The sequence below is a fragment of the Stenella coeruleoalba genome (assembly GCF_951394435.1).
Source record: "Stenella coeruleoalba genome assembly, chromosome: 5".
Classification (NCBI taxonomy): Eukaryota; Metazoa; Chordata; class Mammalia; order Artiodactyla; family Delphinidae; genus Stenella; species Stenella coeruleoalba.
Genome location: NC_137150.1, coordinates 50674666 through 50694252, shown reverse-complemented (window position 1 = coordinate 50694252; position 19587 = coordinate 50674666). Strand labels below are relative to the sequence as shown.

Here is a 19587-nt window from a genome sequence, read left to right as displayed (position 1 = left end):
TTTTATGGAATTTTCTTGGGGGAGTTTTTGTTTGTTTTGTTTTGTTTTGTTTTGTTTTGCGGTACGTGGGCCTCTCAATGCTGTGGCCTCTCCCGTTGCGGAGCACAGGCTCCGGACGCGCAGGCTCAGCGGCCATGGCTCACGGGTCCAGCCGCTCCGCGGCATGTGGGATCTTCCCGGACAGGGGCACGAACCCATGTCCCCTGCATCGGCAGGCAGACTCTCAACCACTGCGCCACCAGGGAAGCCCCTTGGGGGAGTTTTATAATGATTGTTAATTATTATAGAATCATTAGATTCATAAAGAATTAATTATTCTGACAGCCTTCTTAGTCTTACCTCATGCTAGCTGAAAGCTACCTCAGTTTCCTTTTTGAAGAAAATATATGTTCCAAATTAAGATAGGTTCCTTTCACTTCTTTTTGGAAAATGCCATTAACTCTAAAAGGAATTATACAGATCCTTTTATTTAACTTCCATTAATATGTCCTGAAAATACATATCCACCACTTACATGCGTATACATGCACATATCCACGTGACAACTCATTCCAATTTCCAGAGTTAATATGAACAATTACAGCATTCAACCTTCTGACTTGCCTCAACTAGCTTAATTAACTGTGCACAGACATCCCTGATGCAAACTGCTACCATGAAGAGTAGACACAGCTCTGGTAAGTGATTCTTGGCCTGCGTTATCAGAGACAGATACTCAGAGCTGCTCTTAGACGTTTATACTAAACTGTAACACACTGAAAAAGCTGTGGTGGATGCTGAGGAAGGTGAACGGATCCTGCAATCAGACCCAAACACCACGAAGGGTAATGAGCTGGTCCTGACCAGGTTACTACAATGGGGACACTGGAAGCAGCATGGGTTAGGCTGAAAATGGCCCCCAAAGGATATCCATATCCTAATCTCTGGACCCTGTGAATGTTACCTTTCATGGCAAAGTCTTCAGACATGCGACTAAGTTAAGGATTCTGAGATGGGAAGACTATCCTGAATTATCTGAGTGGGCCTTAAATGAAATCACATGTATTCTTATAAGAAGGAAGCAAAGCAAGATTTGACATGCACAGAGGACAAAGCAATGTGAAGATGGAGCAGAAAGATATTTGAAGATGCTGGTCTTCAAGATGGGAGTGATGCAGCCACAAGCAAAGGGAATGATGGCATCCCCTGGCTGGGAAAGATAAAAAAAAAACAGATTCTTCCCTAGAGCCTCTGGAGGGAGCATTACCCTGCCAACACCTTGAATTCAACCCAGTGACACCTGATTTCAGACTTCTGACCTCTGAAATCGTATTCTTCAGATTCCCTCCAGAGCCATGACAGAATAAATTTCCGTTGTTTTAAATCACTGACTTCGTGGTAATTTGTTAGTTACAGCCCATCAGAGGTGTGCTCCGCTGAGCTAACCTCTTCATGGGCAACAGTAACTTCAATATGAATAGAGACAGCAAAGAAAATAAAGCCAAATTAAATGAACTGAGTTCATACTACATGCCAGGACTGTGTCAGAGTTTATCACAAACTTTTACTTTTAATCCATTCTCCTACTAATATGGAATATGGAACTAAAATTTGCTGAATTGGGGGGGGGGCTCTGACAACAACAGATTAGGTATTACCCCAAATTTAGCATAGGGACAAAAAAAGATTGATTGTATTGGCATTTACCCCTGCTCAGATGCCGTTTCCTGGTCAAATAAATTAATGTCAATCTTTCGATTTCCCGTTTTTCCCATCTCGTGCATAAAAATGATTCAAAAAATGCAGGAAGGAGATGGAAATAAGAGGGCACAGAAAACCTACCAAGTGGATCATGCTCTTTTAAAGAAGGGCCATGAACTTATCTCAAGTGCTATCCTTTTCCTCAGATGTGCTCAATGAGGTTGTAACATAGACTTAAAATAAGAGCACATCTTGAACCTTTCTTCTTCAAAAGTAAATGGGTTGAGAGCTATGATAAAAATCTAGTACTAAAAGCATTCTTCTCATCTATCATTTCCTGCTTCTTCCCACTCCAAAAGCAAAACAAAAATACCCCAGTAGTAAGTAAGTGAACAGATGAATGAATAAAGAAATAATTCTAAATTTTAAAGGTCCATTCATAGTATTAGTGATGACAAATATGGCAGGTCATGAAAGCCAGGCATTCAAAGTCGGGGAGGCAGGGGAGAGAATTCGCAGAATTTTAAAACGCAAGTGATAAAGAAAAGTATAAAACAGAAGAAAAAGAGAAGAATGAATGAGAATCCTAATTTCTGGGTACAAAACATTCCACAGATTACCAAGTTCAGACAACCAAAGTTCTGAAAGCGTAAGTAATAAAGGCTAATATATAAAAGATTACTCGTATCTCCCATTCCAACTAAAAGCAGCATGACTGCAGAATGGTCACCAACTGGCCCTGAAATTATTTAAAATAAATGGTGCAGAAAACAGGCATTTATCCAACTGCAGAATCAGGCAAAGCAGCAGAAAGTCTTACTGATTCTACAACGCATGTATCCTTACTACCAAAAAGATAACCTTTCTTCTATAAAATGCTAATATAGTAGACACTTATCAAACATTAATAGAGACATTTTTGCCCTTATACATGATATTTGAGATGTGCTGAGTTCACTAAATCCAGAGACTGAAATGTGTGGAGAATAATACTTCACAGACACAGAAATCTTCAATAAAAAGGAAACACAGTTTCAAATTGAATACTGTCTGCCATCAAATTTGAGCTACCCTCTTGTGGACAACAGTGTGAAGAGTAAATATTAATAGTGTCAGTGTGTGTCAAAAAATAAAATAACATGATAGCTGAAGAATTAAAGCACCAACAACCATTTTAATTTAAGTGACACATGATTTTTAACCCGAGTTTTCAAAAGATGCTGATATCTTATGGAGTTCCTTGGGGCAACATTCCACCAAAAAAAAAAAAAAAACTCCCTGAAAGACTAAATATTATTTTTTTTAATGTGCTTGGCAATATACTTACATAGTTTTGAGGAACTCAGTGAACCTAAAATACGGCAGTTTCTCCATCCCTCCTGATTTTAAGGAGCTTACTGTTCCATATAATAATTTGTCTTTTCAAATAATAGGGAAAAAGAGGTCAATGTAAGTTCACCATGTGAATTAAGCACAGCAGTAACAAATGCATTTATGAAAATCTTTAAAAAATTGTTTGTAGACCTAGTTCTTCCCTCTTACTTCCTCATGTTGCTCTCTTGGGGTAGATCTAATAAGCCTAGGAAGCAAGATCTGAGCACTTACTAGAAATGCCATCAATATTCTTTTTTATTATATATAAATGTAAAGTTAAGAATGAACTTCCTTTTTTGACTTTGGAAAGAGCTGACTGCACCTTAAAGTAACCTCAGTGAATAGACTTGAGGACACAGGGAGGGGGAAGGGTAAGCTGGGACGAAGTGAGAGAGTGGCATGGACATATACACACTACCAAGTGTAAAATAGATAGCTAGTGGGAAGCAGCCGCACAGCACAGGGAGACCAGCTCGGTGCTTTGTGACCACCTAGAGGGGTGGGATAGGGAGGGTGGGAGGGAGACGCAAGAGGGAGGGGATATGGGGATATATGTATATGTATAGCTGATTCACTTTGTTATAAAGCAGAAACAAACACACCATTGTAAAGAAATTATACTTCAGTAAAGATGTTAAAAATGAATTAAAAAAAAAGAAAAGAACAGGATGAAAACTACTTCAAAGGATGTGAAAAGATACAAACTATTTCTGAGGGAGTAGGCTGAGATGGCTAAAGGGAGAGAGATGACCGCTCTACATGTCTGTAGTTTTTTCATTGTCAAAATAAGTAAATATTACTTCTATAAGTTAAATAAATCTAAACTAAAAACAAACAAACAAAAAGTAACCTCAGTTTGTTAGAGGACCTAAAAATAATCATGACATTTGATTAACGCACGCTGCTTTTAACAAAAGCACACTAACTCAAGGGTAAAGTAAACCCCTTTCTTGTTCTTAACTTCCAAGTTAAAGTTTAAAAAGGAAATTTTTTTTCTGAATTTCCAGTTTTTAAGCATACCCAAACTCTAAAACATCACTTTAACACTGCAGAGCACTATTCAAAAACCCAATACTTCAATCTAGTGTATTGCTAACGCTGCTGAAGTTCCGTGTAAGGCTTCATTTTTAATTCGCTTATCGAATCTACACTGGCAGTGAATGTCCTAACTCAGCACAGGAGGAAGACATAAGCTTCAGGAAAGCCCAAAGGGGAAAGAGTAAGAGTTTTATTTACATGGAGATTTGGTCAAAGTGGAGCTGCCCAAAGTGGAGCCACCGATAAAAGGGCTCATGGACCACACAGGGCAAAAGGGCTGTGCCCTACTCCGCTGGAAAATGCTGACTGAGTGGGTGGAATGCAATCTATGAAAATGGAACCATGAAACCTCTCTGCTTTTCTTCCTCTTGTTTTTGCCAAATTATCTTTATTCCACAATCCAGAGAATCTTCCCTGTCCACCACGTTTCCTCCTTTCGTTCTACTTATTTTCCTTTTGGCCACTTCCTTTTGTTTCAATGTGCCATTCCTCTGAGGCCCTTCTCCTCTCACTCCAGCCTCCTCATTTTCCAGTTTTCCGGATATCACAATTCCCTTTTGTGCCTGGAGCAAATCATCCCCACCACTATCACCTGCTCTTTCCTGCCCCTTTTCTGAGCTCAACGCCCGCCTGCGTGCGTGGAAAGCTCCATTCTTCTGATGCAGCTGGGAAGTAGCAGCTACAATTGGGGGTGGTGGGGCACGAGGCACATATAAGAATGCAAACTCAGCACCAGAAGGCAAGAAGAGGAGATTTTATGGTCAACTACAGCGACATTTACACTCTTTACTTTGTAAATCCTAAATCGCAAGCAATGAGCTGGTATCACTGCTCTCTCTCATGGACCTTACCCGTTTTACCCTTGTGTTCTCTACTCAATCCTTAATAGAATTTCAAGGTCTCATTACAGCACCAAAGATTGGAACAGCGTGATATAATCGGCTGCACTGTGGTGTGTATGGTCGGGCAAATTAAGTTGGAAATAAAAGCAAAGGCTGGTCAGAGCAGAAACGATGGCCTGTAATTAGCATATCTGCAATACTGTCTATAATCGTCACGTTATAAGAAACTGGTCCTGTAAACCCAGAGATTCGATACCCTGCCTCTTCATACAGCACTTACATACAGGAATCCTGAAGGACCATTCCACAGGAGATGTAGTGACAAAATCAATGTTGACATAACAGCTGGAAAGTTGCCAAAATTCCATCACAAATGCCGAGACTATTTCAGATGGAGTGGAGTATTAATAGGCATGGTCCCCGACTCCACACACCATGTGGTGGCTAGCCTCTGAGATGACCCCTCCCCTACCTCACCCCACCATCAGCCCACCTCGGGGTAGACGCCTTCCACACCGTATCAGTAGGTACAATATGTGACCAACAGAATGTGGACGTGTATGACTTCTGAGGTATAAGGAAGAACTGCGAAAGAGCTTGAAATTTAGTGGCTTTCCTAGCAAGCTTATCTGTCTGGGTTAACTAACGGCCCCACAGCAAGTAATATAAGTGTTAGCAAAATATAGAGAAGTCGTGGCTTGCCCAAGTCATCTCCAGCTACTCCTTTTGCAGCACTTCTAACACCTAGCAAAGTAATTTAAAGCCGTGTGTTGAGAAGGTTCAGACACAGAAACAAGCTGGCCCATTAGGCTCTACTCCTCGGCCTCACAAGAGAATCCAGCCCAGAGAAGAGGCAGAGGAGAGATAAGGAGGGAACTGAATTTTACTCTTGCCCAGGATTTACCAGGCTGTTGGTGGTAAACGGTCACGGTCTTTTCTTGGGATTGGATGCCTCTCTGACTCCCCTCATATCTCAAATCCTTGGCACTGAAAGTTACTCAACATTGACTCAGAACACAGGAGGCCCTGTCCTGCAGCACTCCAGGGGTTGCGCTCCCAGGCTGGGGGTTCTGTTAACATGACCTACATGAGGCGGTTCCCTTAAGCAGAAAAATGCCATGGTCTTTCTTTATCCATATTCTTTAACATTTCTAAAGCACTTAGTGCCTCTAAAATTGTATTAAGAACTCATGACAGTCTTCTGAAATAGGTGCTATTAATGGTCCCCATTTTATACAGACATGAAGAAACTGAAGCTTTGAGAGATTAACTATCTTGCCCAAAGGCCCAAGGTTCACAAGGGGCAGAGGTGGGACTAAACCCAGATCTGCAAGGTCCTGACTAGTATGTTATTTTGCTTCTAAGTATGGCACATTTGTGACAATGCCCTTTGACCCAGTTAAATTCAGAATTCAACTTAGCTAAATGAGAGAATAACATGTAAAAGTTTCAATTCAATAAAATTGAAGGTTATATATGTACCAGAAACAAACCATGTCATCACTTATACCTGCTGTTTAAAGGGTTCTTTGGGATGACATGTATTTTACCCACATGGGTTCTGATGTCATCTAAATGCCTCTATGATCAGTTCCCAAGAAAGCAAAAAAAGGCAGAGAAAATAATATGGGTTCACAGAGTTAAGTACTACATATGGTAGAAACTAATCAAAATTCTGCCCTCAATCTTCTGGTGAACATTCACTGCAAGAGAAAACTCAAAAAAATTTTTGCATGTTGTCTGTCTTTTTATATGTAAGTGAAAAATGGGAAGCTTCAAGTATGATTTAATGCGTTAAGACTTCTTAAACTGACATGACAAAAATATCTCATCCTCTCTGTTGAAAGAACCATGTAGTTAACATCTTTAAAACATTCCAGATTGCAACAGAAATACAGGGGGAAAGGGCAAAAGGCAAAAAGATAAGTGATGGAACTTGATAAAGACAACTATACACTCTACTCAATAGCAAAAATTTGGGCCACCACATTTTCCTCTTTGTTGAGCCACAGATTTTGCCTTTGTATCAGGAAAGTCAATGCCTCTGGAAGGAAAAAAAAAATCAGTACACTGGGGTCTTACTGAAAAAAGTTACTCATTGCTGGATTTCTCCAGCTCTGGCCCTCAGAGGATAGTGCCCAGGTCAGAAAGCACATGTCAGTGAGCAGCACCCTCCTCCTGAAAACAGCCTTCCGTCCCCAAGCCTCCCTCCCTTCCATCCCACACGTAGGCAGTTGTCACAAGGCCTGGAAACCTGCTCAGACCTCTCCCAGCATCCCTCAGGGGCCTTGGAGACTAGGGGATAGATCTGGCAATCTACATCTGAAATGGAAGTAAGGGTGTTAATTGCCCAGCTTCCTGCCAAAATGAGTGTATCTTGCATTTTGATCCAAGAGTCCACATTGTCTCTTCAAGAAAATAAAAGTCACTTGGGTTTGACTGGACTATTTTCACTTTTCAGACTGTACTTGGCAGAAGAATGGGTAAATTCCACTGACTTGAGCTCATTTTTTTTTTCATGTTTTCTTGATATTTTTGCCACGCACAGGATTCATATGCAGCTGCAGACAGGTGAAAACACACGGGATTTATCATCACCAAAGACTTGAGATGAAGCAATAATGAAAATCCAACTAGAAACTGTACCATTTTCAAATGCAGTGTGGAAAGCACCCACACCGGGAGAAAGGATCCCTGCACCCTGCACAAGTAAACTCTCTTCCAAAACACCCAGTCAGGGTATGCCTAGGAGGTATGTGCTCATGAGAGAAAAAGGCTGCAGGTGAAAGAAGAAATGAGCCACTTATGAAGTGTGAAAGCCCCACTAAACACCTTATTTTAAACAGAACAGCACCAGTGTTATCTCTTACAGGGAGCCAGGACCAAAAGAGACTCCAAAAGAAAATCTGCCTTGACTCGTCACATTCCAGACCTTATTAACATTAGGCCTGTCCTTCCAAACAAAGGAAACGACTGTCAGCCCTGCACAGGTGGATGCAGCCGCCCCTCCCAGAGCCAAGCCACCCAGCAAGAGACAGCCTCCAAGAACCGGCAACTGCCCACAATCTCAGACCTCTGGAGGAAAAGGCCGTCCTCACCCTCACTACAGCAATTCTTATCTGCAGAATGAATAAACTTTCATGCTAATTTCAGTACATACATACAGGGGTCAGATTCTGGTTTCCGACCAGTAATAGCAAAATATAGAAAGAGAAAAAATGTCAGGGAGGGCCATCTGAGAAGAAATCAGAACACAAAAGCCTGGTAATAAGGAATACTACTACTGGGGGTCAGAAGGAGAAAAGCACAAGAATAATGCTTTTGTCACCGGCTTTCAATGTTACAATCAGAAACTATCATTCTATGTGATGGAATTTTATCAACAGTGTAACTGAGTCTCTGGATTGTCAACAATTCCAAAGGTCAAATGCCAAAAGTATGCTGTATCTTCATCTTCTTCTATATTTGGAAGTCTTACCATTTTGTCCCAATGTTTTCCCATATGGCACTGTAAGTTCTAGAGGTCTTCACGTAAACTACTACTTATACGTTAGCAACATAAAAGGGACTCTCTCCACCTCCCGTACATGCTTATCATTATACAGGTACTACAAAAGGAATAAGCTTCAACTTAAAATGAGTGTTTTAACTGAACGCCTCCCATACCCCTCATTTAAAAATCTTCCTTCAAAATTGCTTGGCATTCACGGGGCCAGTGGTTTTCAAATGTTACTGTGCCTGATTACCACCTGGAGAGCTCAACAAAACACAGGTTGCTGGGTCCCACCTCCACCAACTGTAATCCAGCAGGTCTGGGGCAGACCAGGACGGCACATGTCTTACAAGCTCCTAGATGGCGATGAAGCTGTGGCCTGGGACTGAACAGCCAGAGTCCAAGTGAGGGTGAGGAAAGCTTTGTGGATGACAAGTGCCCATATCTCCCGCCCCAAGCACAGCAGCTCCAACTCTATCTGCTGTTACAACGCCGGCGTGTGTGTGTGTGTGTGTGTGAGAGAGAGAGAGAGAAAGAGAGAGAGAAAGATGATGGTTGGAGAGGAAGGATTCTGTATTACATTGCGGATCCACATGAGATCTTTTTTTTTTTTTTTTTGCGGTACGCAGGCCTCTCCCTGCTGTGGCCTCTCCTGTTGCAGAGCACAGGCTTCGGACGCGCAGGCTCAGCGGCCATGACTCACGGGCCCAGCCGCTCCGCGGCATGTGGGATCCTCCCAGACCAGGGCACGAACACGTGTCCAATGCATCGGCAGGCGGACTCTCAACCACTGCGCCACCAGGGAAGCCCTGAAAATCACTGACTTTAACTCACCTGTTCATTTTACTGAAAGGGAAACTGAGGCCTAGTGAAATGACTTGTTATGTATCACGTAATCTAAAACACAAACAACTGTTATCTTACAAATCCATTAAGGTTTTAAAATGTTCAAGTAATGAGTGAAAAAGATAAACCCAGGGATGAGGTAAAGGTCAGCAGTATCAACTGCACACACAAAATACTTTCACACACACACACACACACAAGGTGTTTGGAGATTGTGACTTATAAACACTCTTGATGTTCGTTCTTTCTCCCCTTCCTCTACCCAAACAACCCCCCCCCATTATTAATGGGGTTGCTTACTTAAGTCTTTTCATATTATCAGACAGTGGATCCTCACCAAAGTTTTCGTTTTTCACTCTGGCTTCACACAATCGTTTCTAAAACAGTACTAGCAGATAACCTAACTCTCCTTTCTGAGGATATATCAATATGACACAGGGACTACAGTGCTGGCTGAAAACTAGGGGATTTCAGTTACAAAACTGTATCCTCTGAGTAACTTCCTTGATATCATATGCTTCGGTTTTTACCAAGGATAAAATGGAAGGATGAAACTTCCCTCTCACTCAAGGAAGAGCAACAGAAACTTCTGTAGCCTCTGTGATAAAAGGAACATGACAATCTTAACTTGGTCTGGGCCACAGAAGAGGCTCAAGGCCCAGCTCTTCTTGTACAACATTCTGCACACAAGGACAAATTCTGTCATCCTGTCCTTGAACAACTATGGACAAGGTGCTCAGGCACTGAACTAAAATCAAATGCCAGTTAAGGAAAAGAAAGAGAAGGGAAATTTTCTTGAAATATTTTCCCCTAATCAATCTGCCATTATTATGCCTTGGGGAGACAGGCCCCACAGAAAGAGATGATATTTGAGCTGGCTCTTGAAGGACTGAGTCGGAGTGTGCTAGGCACAGGGACTGGAAGGAAAAGCCAAGAAGAGAAGATGAGGCATATTCTTGAAATAGGGCAAAACTTTGGGCAGCCGGTGGGGAAATCTAAAGTACTTGGGAAGGTGAGCATCAAGCAGCTTAGACTTTATTCTCTGGACAATGGGGACCGCCATGGAGGTTCCTTAGGGAGGGGAACAGCACGTTCAGATCTGATGTAGATGCGGCTGTAATCAGAGGATGGGATGGAGAGGAAGATGGATAATCCCATTTCTTAAAACATAAGGCGGTCCTCCTCAGACTAAGCATAGGGAATCCTAACTCAGGTTTCTAAAAAATGTGAGGAGATGCCAAAGACAGAGTTCATTAGAAAGGATGGCCCAAGAGGGTATCCAGAGTTCTCACTCACTCGGAACTCTAAGCGTCCCTGACGGGCTGATGAGAAGATGTGTGCGATCTGGCACCTCTGGGCAGGCAGCACATTTTTACCCCAGTAGCAATCTCCCTCAGAGAGCCTGGATGCAACTTCCAGAGGTAGAGGTCCAGGAGTACAGGGCTGAACTTTCAAAATGAAGACGGGTTTAAGCAGAAGGAAGCCACTTCTGGCTTACAGGGGAAGGAGTTGCAGGGCGAGGGCATGAAGGCAAGAGAGACGGCATCGGATGGCGGGAGGGGGCGAAGGGGGCTCAGGGGCACATAGAGATACTTGTTTTGAGAAGGGCATGTATCTTGATGAGAGTTGACCCTAAGATTACAGGGGGGAGACGATAAGAATATTCAAGTAACAAGGGTGACCATTATACTGAGGTGTTAAGAACCGAGATAGACTACTTTTAATATTTAATATTGGGAATTAAAATACCCACTTTACAGATGAGGATACAGAGATTCAGGGAATACTAAAAGCAAATAGTCAGCAAGTGACAAAACCCGATTCTAAGCCAAACCCCAACTGTTCTCTGCCCACATCACACCATCAACTCCAACGTGTACAAACTGGAATCGTACATTCCCCTGATGGTACTGTAGACTTTGTCCTGCCTAAGCTGTTTTCCTGAAGGTACCAGCAGTAAACGAAAGAAGGGGCTGGCTGCAGAGCAGATGGCTTGTTTTAGAGAACAGTGCAGTTAAGAACACAGGGTTCATTCCACAAATATTTACTAAGTACATACTGTGTGCCACACACAGTCCTAGGAGGTGGGGAGAAGGTGGTGAGCTAAAGTTCCTACCTCACACCATATACAAACTAGCAAACCACACCTTCTGTAACCATCCTTGATATCAGAACAGTAGTTCTCTATCTTGCTGGCCATCATTCTCAGTGGAAGTTTAATAAAAAAACATGAAGCCAGATCAGGCGAAGAGATTCTGGTTTAGCAGGTCTGCAATGAGGGTTAGGGGTCTGCATTTTTTGGAAGTTCCACCAGTGTTTCTGAAGTACAAACAAGGGAACCAAGATTCCAGAGAGTAATTAAGCAATCTCCATCTTTTTAATATATTTATTTGCTTAGATTAACATAATTTGTTTGCTTATCACAGGACCAGGTGCAAATTTGAAGTTTGCCCTTTTCCTTTTACATTTGTATTTTCTAAGTGGTAAAAAGGCGGTAAGTAATTCAAGTAGATTCCCTCAAAAACTAGGGAATTCTGAGACTAAAAGTTGGCCTCCTCTGGCAAACGTGGGCATCTTAAGTGAAATGTAGAAAAATACCACAACCTGTACGTCATGGTTAAGTATAAACCCTAATCTTGTACGAACTACACATGAATGTAAACAGATCAACATACTAGAATTAATTGTAGCTTCATATTAATCAGATGGCACTGAAAACTTAAGAATTATTTGAGAAACTTACTTTCTGGGTACAGGAGTCAGTTGCAGTACATTCAAGCAAAAAGATACCCTGGGAGAATGTTGCCATTTACGTATGAGAAGGCAGAAGAAGCCTTCTGGGATCCTTTCAGCCAACAATCACATTCTGAGGCAGACAGGGCTGAACCACTATGAACAACATTATGGACTCCAGGAACAAGAGGTGCTTTTGTTCACCTATTCCACCTGATTCAGGTTTTCCTCTTTGCTTCAGACAACCTGGAGGCTCAAGGCCAAATAGATGGCCTACATCAAGCAACTCTTCGGGATTCTTTATGGACAACCTTACTCGTGTCTTCGTCTTATTTGTCCTCAGTTTCCTCAGATATTTATTTTTTTATAGATTACTTTTCAGAGCAGTTTTAATTGCAGAGCAAAACTGATCAGATGCAAAGAAGGCCCTTATACACCCCACCCACCACATGCATAGAGCCTGCCCCACCTAGCATGTCCACGCCAGAGCAGTACATTTGTTACAGCTGATGAACCTACACTGACACGCCACCATTACCAAGTCCATAGTTTACGTTAGGGTGTATGTAACTCTTGGTGTTGTACACTGTATGGGTTTTGACCAATGTATGTGATATGTACCCACCATTACAGTAACAGACAGAGTAGTTTCACTGCCTTAAAAATCCTCTGTGCTCTGCCTGTTCACTCCTCACTCCCTGAACCCCTGACATCTATGAATCTTTTCACTGCCTCCATAGTTTTGCCTTTTCCTATTGGATAGTTGGAATCATACGGTAGGTAGCCTTTTCAGACTGGCTTGTTTCACGCAGTAACATGTATTTAAGGTGGCTCCATGTCTTTTATAGCTAGATAGCTCATTTCTTTTTAGTGCTGAGTAATACTCCACGTGTGGATGAACCAGTTTATTTACCCATTTACTTACTGAAGGACATCTTGGTTGCTTCCAAGTTTTGGCAATTATGAATAAAGCTGCTCCAAACATCCGTGTGTATTTTTTTGTCAGGACGTTAAGTTTTCAATTCATGTCAGCAAACTGTTATTTTTTTATCCAATATGTAAACCCCCTCAGATCCTTATTGGAATGCACTAGAGTACATAAAATAATACTCCATCTGACTCTATATATTTCATGGCTAAACCATGTGGAGAGTAGCACGCACTTGGAGTGATTTTGAGTAGGCAAATACTGTGATGAGAAAAGGAACAATACACCAAGTTTGAACTGAAGGTGAGATAAAAATATTTTCTAACTCTTTTCATTGTGAAACACACACTCCCAGAAGCCCATAATGAAAAAGATCTCACTGTTACCAACACAATAACATGTTCTCTATGCAACAGCAAAGAGCTTAAGGTGCCCAGAATAATTATACTCTCTGTCATAATGTAAAATGCCAAAATGCTTGTAAACATATGTACATTAGCAAACATTTCAGCGTTGATTTCAATGCAAATCCATTTCCTCTCTTACAGCTATGAGAGAATATTAAAATATAGGGCAGCTTACACATTTAGGTATATGTAAAAGGAAATAATTGCATATATAAGGAAGGTTTACTTTTGCCAGGTAATTCATAACTTCACTAATTTTGTATGCTAACTTTAACCCTGCTTCATCTTATTTCCCTTCTCTTATTGTCTCTCTGCCTCTTAGATCTTACTCAAATTTGTTTTATCTGCCTCTATTATATTTATCTATTTCATCTGCCTTAAATCTTTTTTGATGCAAGGCAGAACAAAAAGTATTAAAGAATTAATCAAGTAATCAAGGTAGTTCAAACTTCATAAGCTCTCTGAAGACAGCTTATACATTCTTTTTCTCTTTTCTGTAGACTAAAATTCTCCTTAGGAAAACCTATTTCTAATTTTTTTGTGTGTGAATTCTCTCTTAAATGCCCATGATTTAAAATTATAACTTGCTAATAACTGAATTTCAAACTTAGAAATTATAGTATTATTTGACTAAAAATCATTTTATACAGCAGACACAGCACTTTCCACTAGGAGCTGTTTGAAAGCCTCTTAAATCTTGGGTCATTCTTATATACTTGTTTATGTTTTGTTTAATAATTATAATAATAATAATGCATGGTAATTAAATAAAAGTTGGAAAATACAGAAAGGAATAAACAAAATTAAAAGCACCTATAATATATCTCACAGAGAAATTACTGTTCACTTTTCACTCTATCTTACTATTGCTCTTTTTCGTGCTGCAGTTCACGCATATGAACAACACGGGAGGAAATGTTGATGCCAGTGTCTGGTTTTACCTAATTTTCCTCTGCCCTGACAGAGGCCAGTCTTCCCTACACAATCAACCATACACTAATTCTGTCTTTTTCATTCACAAACACATTCTCACATACACAATGCCGGTTTCTACCTGGATGAGGTCCGATAAGGAAGGAGTGTATTTAATAGTGTTATAATCCGTTCTTACCTTGTCTTTCACATGTCTTTATTTCTATCTGTTATCTCACCTAGCTTATCAAAATGCTCTTCTTTTGCTTCCCTTAAGTCAGCCTTCTACATATGCCTATATAAAAGCTTCTGTTTTTAACTCCTGTGGCATAAGAACAGGTCGTGTCTAAGTCTTACCTAAAAGCTTCATTTAAAGCACGCGCACCTTCTTCCCATATTTATTGATCTAGCCACAAGACTAATCTACAAAGAAACAAATGCCCTTTTGAACTGATGTCTCTCTATTTATATGTGGTGCCCCTAATTCTTCCCTCTCATCCTTGGTCTATGAATACTTCATTCAGGATGCCAAAGGTGGCATTGAAAACAATAACTGATGACGGAGACAGAAATATATTCCCTTACACGATGATAAATTTCACTACAGTATGGAAGTAAGTACATCTGGTTTTATGAGGTATAATTATTTTGAGATTTAAACTAGCCCTATACGTCTTAGAAAGTTTACCTGTTTTACTTAGGATCTCTTCCACATTTGTCTACTTAGAATGAAACCACGGAAGTAAGCTAACGTGAAAACACTGTCAGGTACTTGTTACTGAGATTAAGTAGAACGTGACACAGCACGTGTGATCGAAGAAATAACACTTCTGCCATGAAGTAGTGATAGAAAAGAGATGACAAAACATCCTGTCCTTGCTGAGCAAAAGATAAGAGAAGGTCTACCCTATCGCTCCTAGCAGAAAGACCAACTGCCATGCAACACCCTGACAGAAAACTCGGCGTCTCACTCTTTCACTGCAAACGTCTTTGAACATTACCTTGCAAGTCTGCGTCACTTGACTTCGGACTGCTTCTTGCTCGCCGCTCTGTTTTCTTAACGCCCGGCCCACCGCTGCCTCCTCCCCCGCCTCCGCCGCCACCACCACTGTGGCCCTTCCCGTAGCCGTTGTACACGGTCGTGCAGTTGCTCTTGTAGATAGAAGAAGGAGGGCTGTTGAGGCGATTCTGGCGGTCAATCTGGCGGTCTTTCAGCTTTTTGTGCGGAGGCTTGCTGTACTGGTCTTCTCGGGTGATATAACTCGACATTCCATAGAGTGGTATAATTTCTAAAATGATGATTATGACAAATGCAAGCTCAGTCTACGTTTCCAATAACAAATTATTACAGGGTCAAATGACCTGATGCCTGAAGGAAGAAGTTTAACATATTACTAAATACAGTATAAAAGCGATACGCAGATTATACATGTTTAAAATATTCCCATTCATGTCTAACCAATAAAGGAATAATTAATCATTAAAAAACTATACTGTATGTTCAGAAATGTTCCAGAAATTATGGGAAATACTGAAGAAGGGTTACTGTCCACCAAGAGTTCATATTTTAGTTGAATAGATAACCAAGCTTGATTTTGCCTGTTATTTTTAGTAGTTGCAACATACAAAAAAAGTTAGAATTAACAAATAAAATACCCCCTTAAGTAATGTGTTCTTAGAATCAAGATACTTGAAAGTAGGCTTATCCTTACGGACAGAATAGCATTTCTATCAGAAAGTACATAGCAACTAGAATATAAGGAGTTATTTGTGCCATCTAAAAGAGCCAACATTTGAACAAAACCTACTAAAATGAAAAGATGAGAAATTCCCATTAAAAATAATCAAAGCTCACAGAACCAGGGGAAATGTTCAAGGAGATCTTGTAGTGATCAATATAAGCCATCTCTGGAACCTGGTGCCAAGCATAATAATCTACAGTCATAAACTAGTATTTTGGGGTGATCAGGAGGTAAGACAAACTGACTAGTAGAATGTCACCTGGCTTCACTTATCCATATTTTTTCATGGCTCAAAAGAAAATGGGAGCCTGCAAAACAATCTCATGATCTTAGGGGAAAACATTTATTGTAAATTTAAATTTTTTAAGCAATAAAAAATTCTATTTAGACATTAATAAAAATGGTAATGTATAACAGACACTGGGTCCTTACATGTTTATAAGAAAAAAAGGCCCCATGTGCACAGAGTGACCATATAAATTTCCATCCAAATCTGAGTAATTCTGAGCATGATTAGGGAGCATTTCTAATTATTTCTCTTGACACGAGACCTAAACCAGCACTGTCCTAGGCACACCAGGAATGTATGGTCACCCTATATAACTTAATGACTAATGTTTCAATTGTCCAATGGTAAAGCTCCACTTTGCATTTTCTTTCTGTTCACATAGCTTGAGGAAGACCTTTAGAAAGCAAATCTTTACAAGATAACCAATCTGCACTAGAGAAACACAATCCTACTCAAAAAGTGCATGCCCAAATAAATTATGTCTAAACATATACAAAAAGAATGGTAAAAAGGCTTTAAATATCACAATGCATTACACTTGAGACTTAAAATATTCACCACGGATACTGATAGAATAATATTTTAAAACATCAAGAACTTTTAAACTCACATGGTTTAGGAAATTAAACGTTTAAATTGCTTTTAGGTGTATGCACACTGAGAACTAAGGTAAGACAATATATAAAAGCCTTTTTATTTATAAAGCAAAGGATTTTTGTTTTCTGCTTTCTTTAATTTGGAATCAATGAAGGCACTTTTATTTTACATTATTGCTGTGTGTTATTTTAATGAAATTAAACCAAATATCCTATTCAATGAAGACAATATAATTTCTCTTTTTGCTTAATTCTAACGATGACTTAAATCATACTGTTGTATAAAATTACAGAGGACACCATTCACAAAACAGTAACTGTGTGGCATCCTACTAAAAGACTGCTAAAATAAGGCAGGTCAGACACTCTTCATCAAGCAATGAGTCAGTAGCCAAGGCTTTTCACACTGTCATTAAGCTCAGACCTAACCAGAAAACTCTGACAAATGCTCAAATACTTAATGTGTACTGTGTCAGAGTACTGAATACTTTTTTAAAAACTATACTTAATTAACTGAATTTTTTCAGTTTTTATCAAAATGTTTTCATGGAACATGCCCAATCTGATGTTTTGGAGTGTTATGCTACTAGGCAAAAAGACTTTTTAGCAATAGGAAGCTATTGATGCCTCCATGCAATTAAAGTATCGATTCGTCTTTTGCTATCATCTCTCCATACCCCATTATAATAGCACCTGATCCTTTTGAATTATATTAAATTTCTTTCTAACTACTATTACTACAACTACAAAAAATCAAATTCTATCCCTAAGTTACAACAGGACACAGGGTATTTCACTTAAAATACCTATCTCAAATTTTTCTCTTGTTAGTAAGAAAATATTCCAATGTGGTATAAACATACAGGGGGAAACATATATATATATATATATATATATATATATATATATATATATAAAGTTGATGAGAGAAGGTAAGGTGATAACTTCCTCCAAAACTAACAGGCATTTCTCATACAATTTATCTGTAAACCAAAGTAATAAGTGTTTGAAACAATAAAACACTTCAATTCACAGTCAGACACAGAAGAAAATCCCTTTGCAAAGTCCTAGAGGTTGAAGTCTAATTTTATCCTCACTTGTCTGGTTTCTTAGTATCCATTTTGATAGAGAAGGGCTTTAGACTAAACCAACACCAAGGCCAAAACTAAAAAGAAATAATGTCGGTATCTCTGAGATTCTTTTTCATTTCAAGGTAAATATTTGCCTAACAACCAGTGAAACTGTGGCTGCACTAATGGCTATTCTTAAACTAAAAACAGCGTTCAGGAAGACCACACCAACGGTCAGGGGATTTGGAGTTCGCCAAGATTGCAACAGAGCATCCAAGAAACCCAAAGTTTACCAAGACCTCGCAGTCTTCTATCACTGGAAAAGGGGCACAAAACCCTTTGTAAATTCCCTTCTACTGCTAGACCATATGGATGCCTAAGAAATAATGTGCTGTGGTTCTGTCTTGGGCCACGCTCACATAAAAATATGTTATCAGGACATGGGAACATATGATAGGTTACTGCCTCTTTTCTGAAATAAGAAGTGGCTCTCCCACTACCTGCTCTCTGTGGGGTGGGATGAGGGCAGAATTTGAAAACATATAAAGAAAGAAAGAGTTGCAAGACACAATTCAGGACAAAGAAAGTTAGGAATTTACCATGAGCTTTATACAGCAGATAGAACCTCCTCTACCATGTTTATTACAGAGGAAACAAAGCTGCTCACTGGCTCTCTCAAGCTACTTAAATGTTGTAACCAGTTCCAACAGCTCCCGATGCCAGCAATCTACTCACCTTGTTCACCGTATATTGTAGGGGGAAGATGATGCTGAGGAAAAAACTGAGGCGGCATATCTCCAGGTCCAGTAACAGGTGGGTAGTAAGCTGTGTGTGAGTTATGAATAAAATGCGGGTGGTGAGTCAGGTAGGGGGGTAGGTGATGGGTTGGAGACATGGCCGAGGGGTAGCTTGGGGGGTAGCACTCAGGAGACTGGGGTGTGACCACCACCCGGCGGACTCCAGTATTGTCTTCAATCACCTAAAGGAAACAGCAGAAAGAACGTAGTATGCATTATTAGTAAATATCCTGTGAATGTGTATGGTATTTAATTACTTCCTCCTTAACTTTAATCTTCTCTCCTCCATAGGAAAAAAAAAAATTAGTGCATGTTGAATTCTGATTCTCTAATTCAACTAGTTAAATGAATTTTAGCTGGTGGTTTTCCAGAAAGAAGAGACTTTCTGGGCCACGTAAATATGCCTTAGAGGGCTGAGATTCCACGTCTGCCCCATAACACCCAACCCCGTTCCTGCTTTAGCAAGCACAGTTCCATGACACTGGGGCTTCAGGAAACCAAGGTAACATTAACTTCAGAACCCATAATAGTACCTAAAGGCCATTTAATCTGGAACCAAGGTTGTGGATGAAATGAGGGATCCCAACCCTTCAAACACTTGAGCAATCCCAAATCGAGGACACCTTCGCTCCCAAGATGTCCTGACGATGTACCGAGCGTTGTGAAGGAGACATTGTGACCGGGGACCTGCTGTGAGCAGAGTGAGCCAATCAACATTCTATCTATACTTTCTTCAAATGATTTTTTAAAAATTCAACCAAGGAAGGTAACATAAGGCAGTACAAAGCCAATATTTATTGCCTCTGTGGCCGACTGCGTGCTACCTGCTCTAGGAGCAAA

At 40.3% G+C, this 19587-nt stretch overlaps 1 protein-coding gene across 9 annotated transcripts in view; it reads right to left on the bottom strand.

Moving 5' to 3' along the window:
- FNDC3B (fibronectin type III domain containing 3B) overlaps positions 1-19587 on the bottom strand; it is a 468247-nt gene that overhangs the window by 127965 nt on the left and 320695 nt on the right. For all 9 annotated transcript variants that reach the window (XM_079921937.1, XM_079921936.1, XM_079921939.1 and 6 more), the window contains 2 exons: positions 18686-18929; positions 15255-15542 (listed from right to left, as the gene is read on the bottom strand). In XM_079921937.1, coding sequence (XP_079778063.1) covers positions 15255-15542; positions 18686-18929 — 532 coding nt within the window. The remainder of the gene's footprint in view (positions 1-15254; positions 15543-18685; positions 18930-19587) is intronic.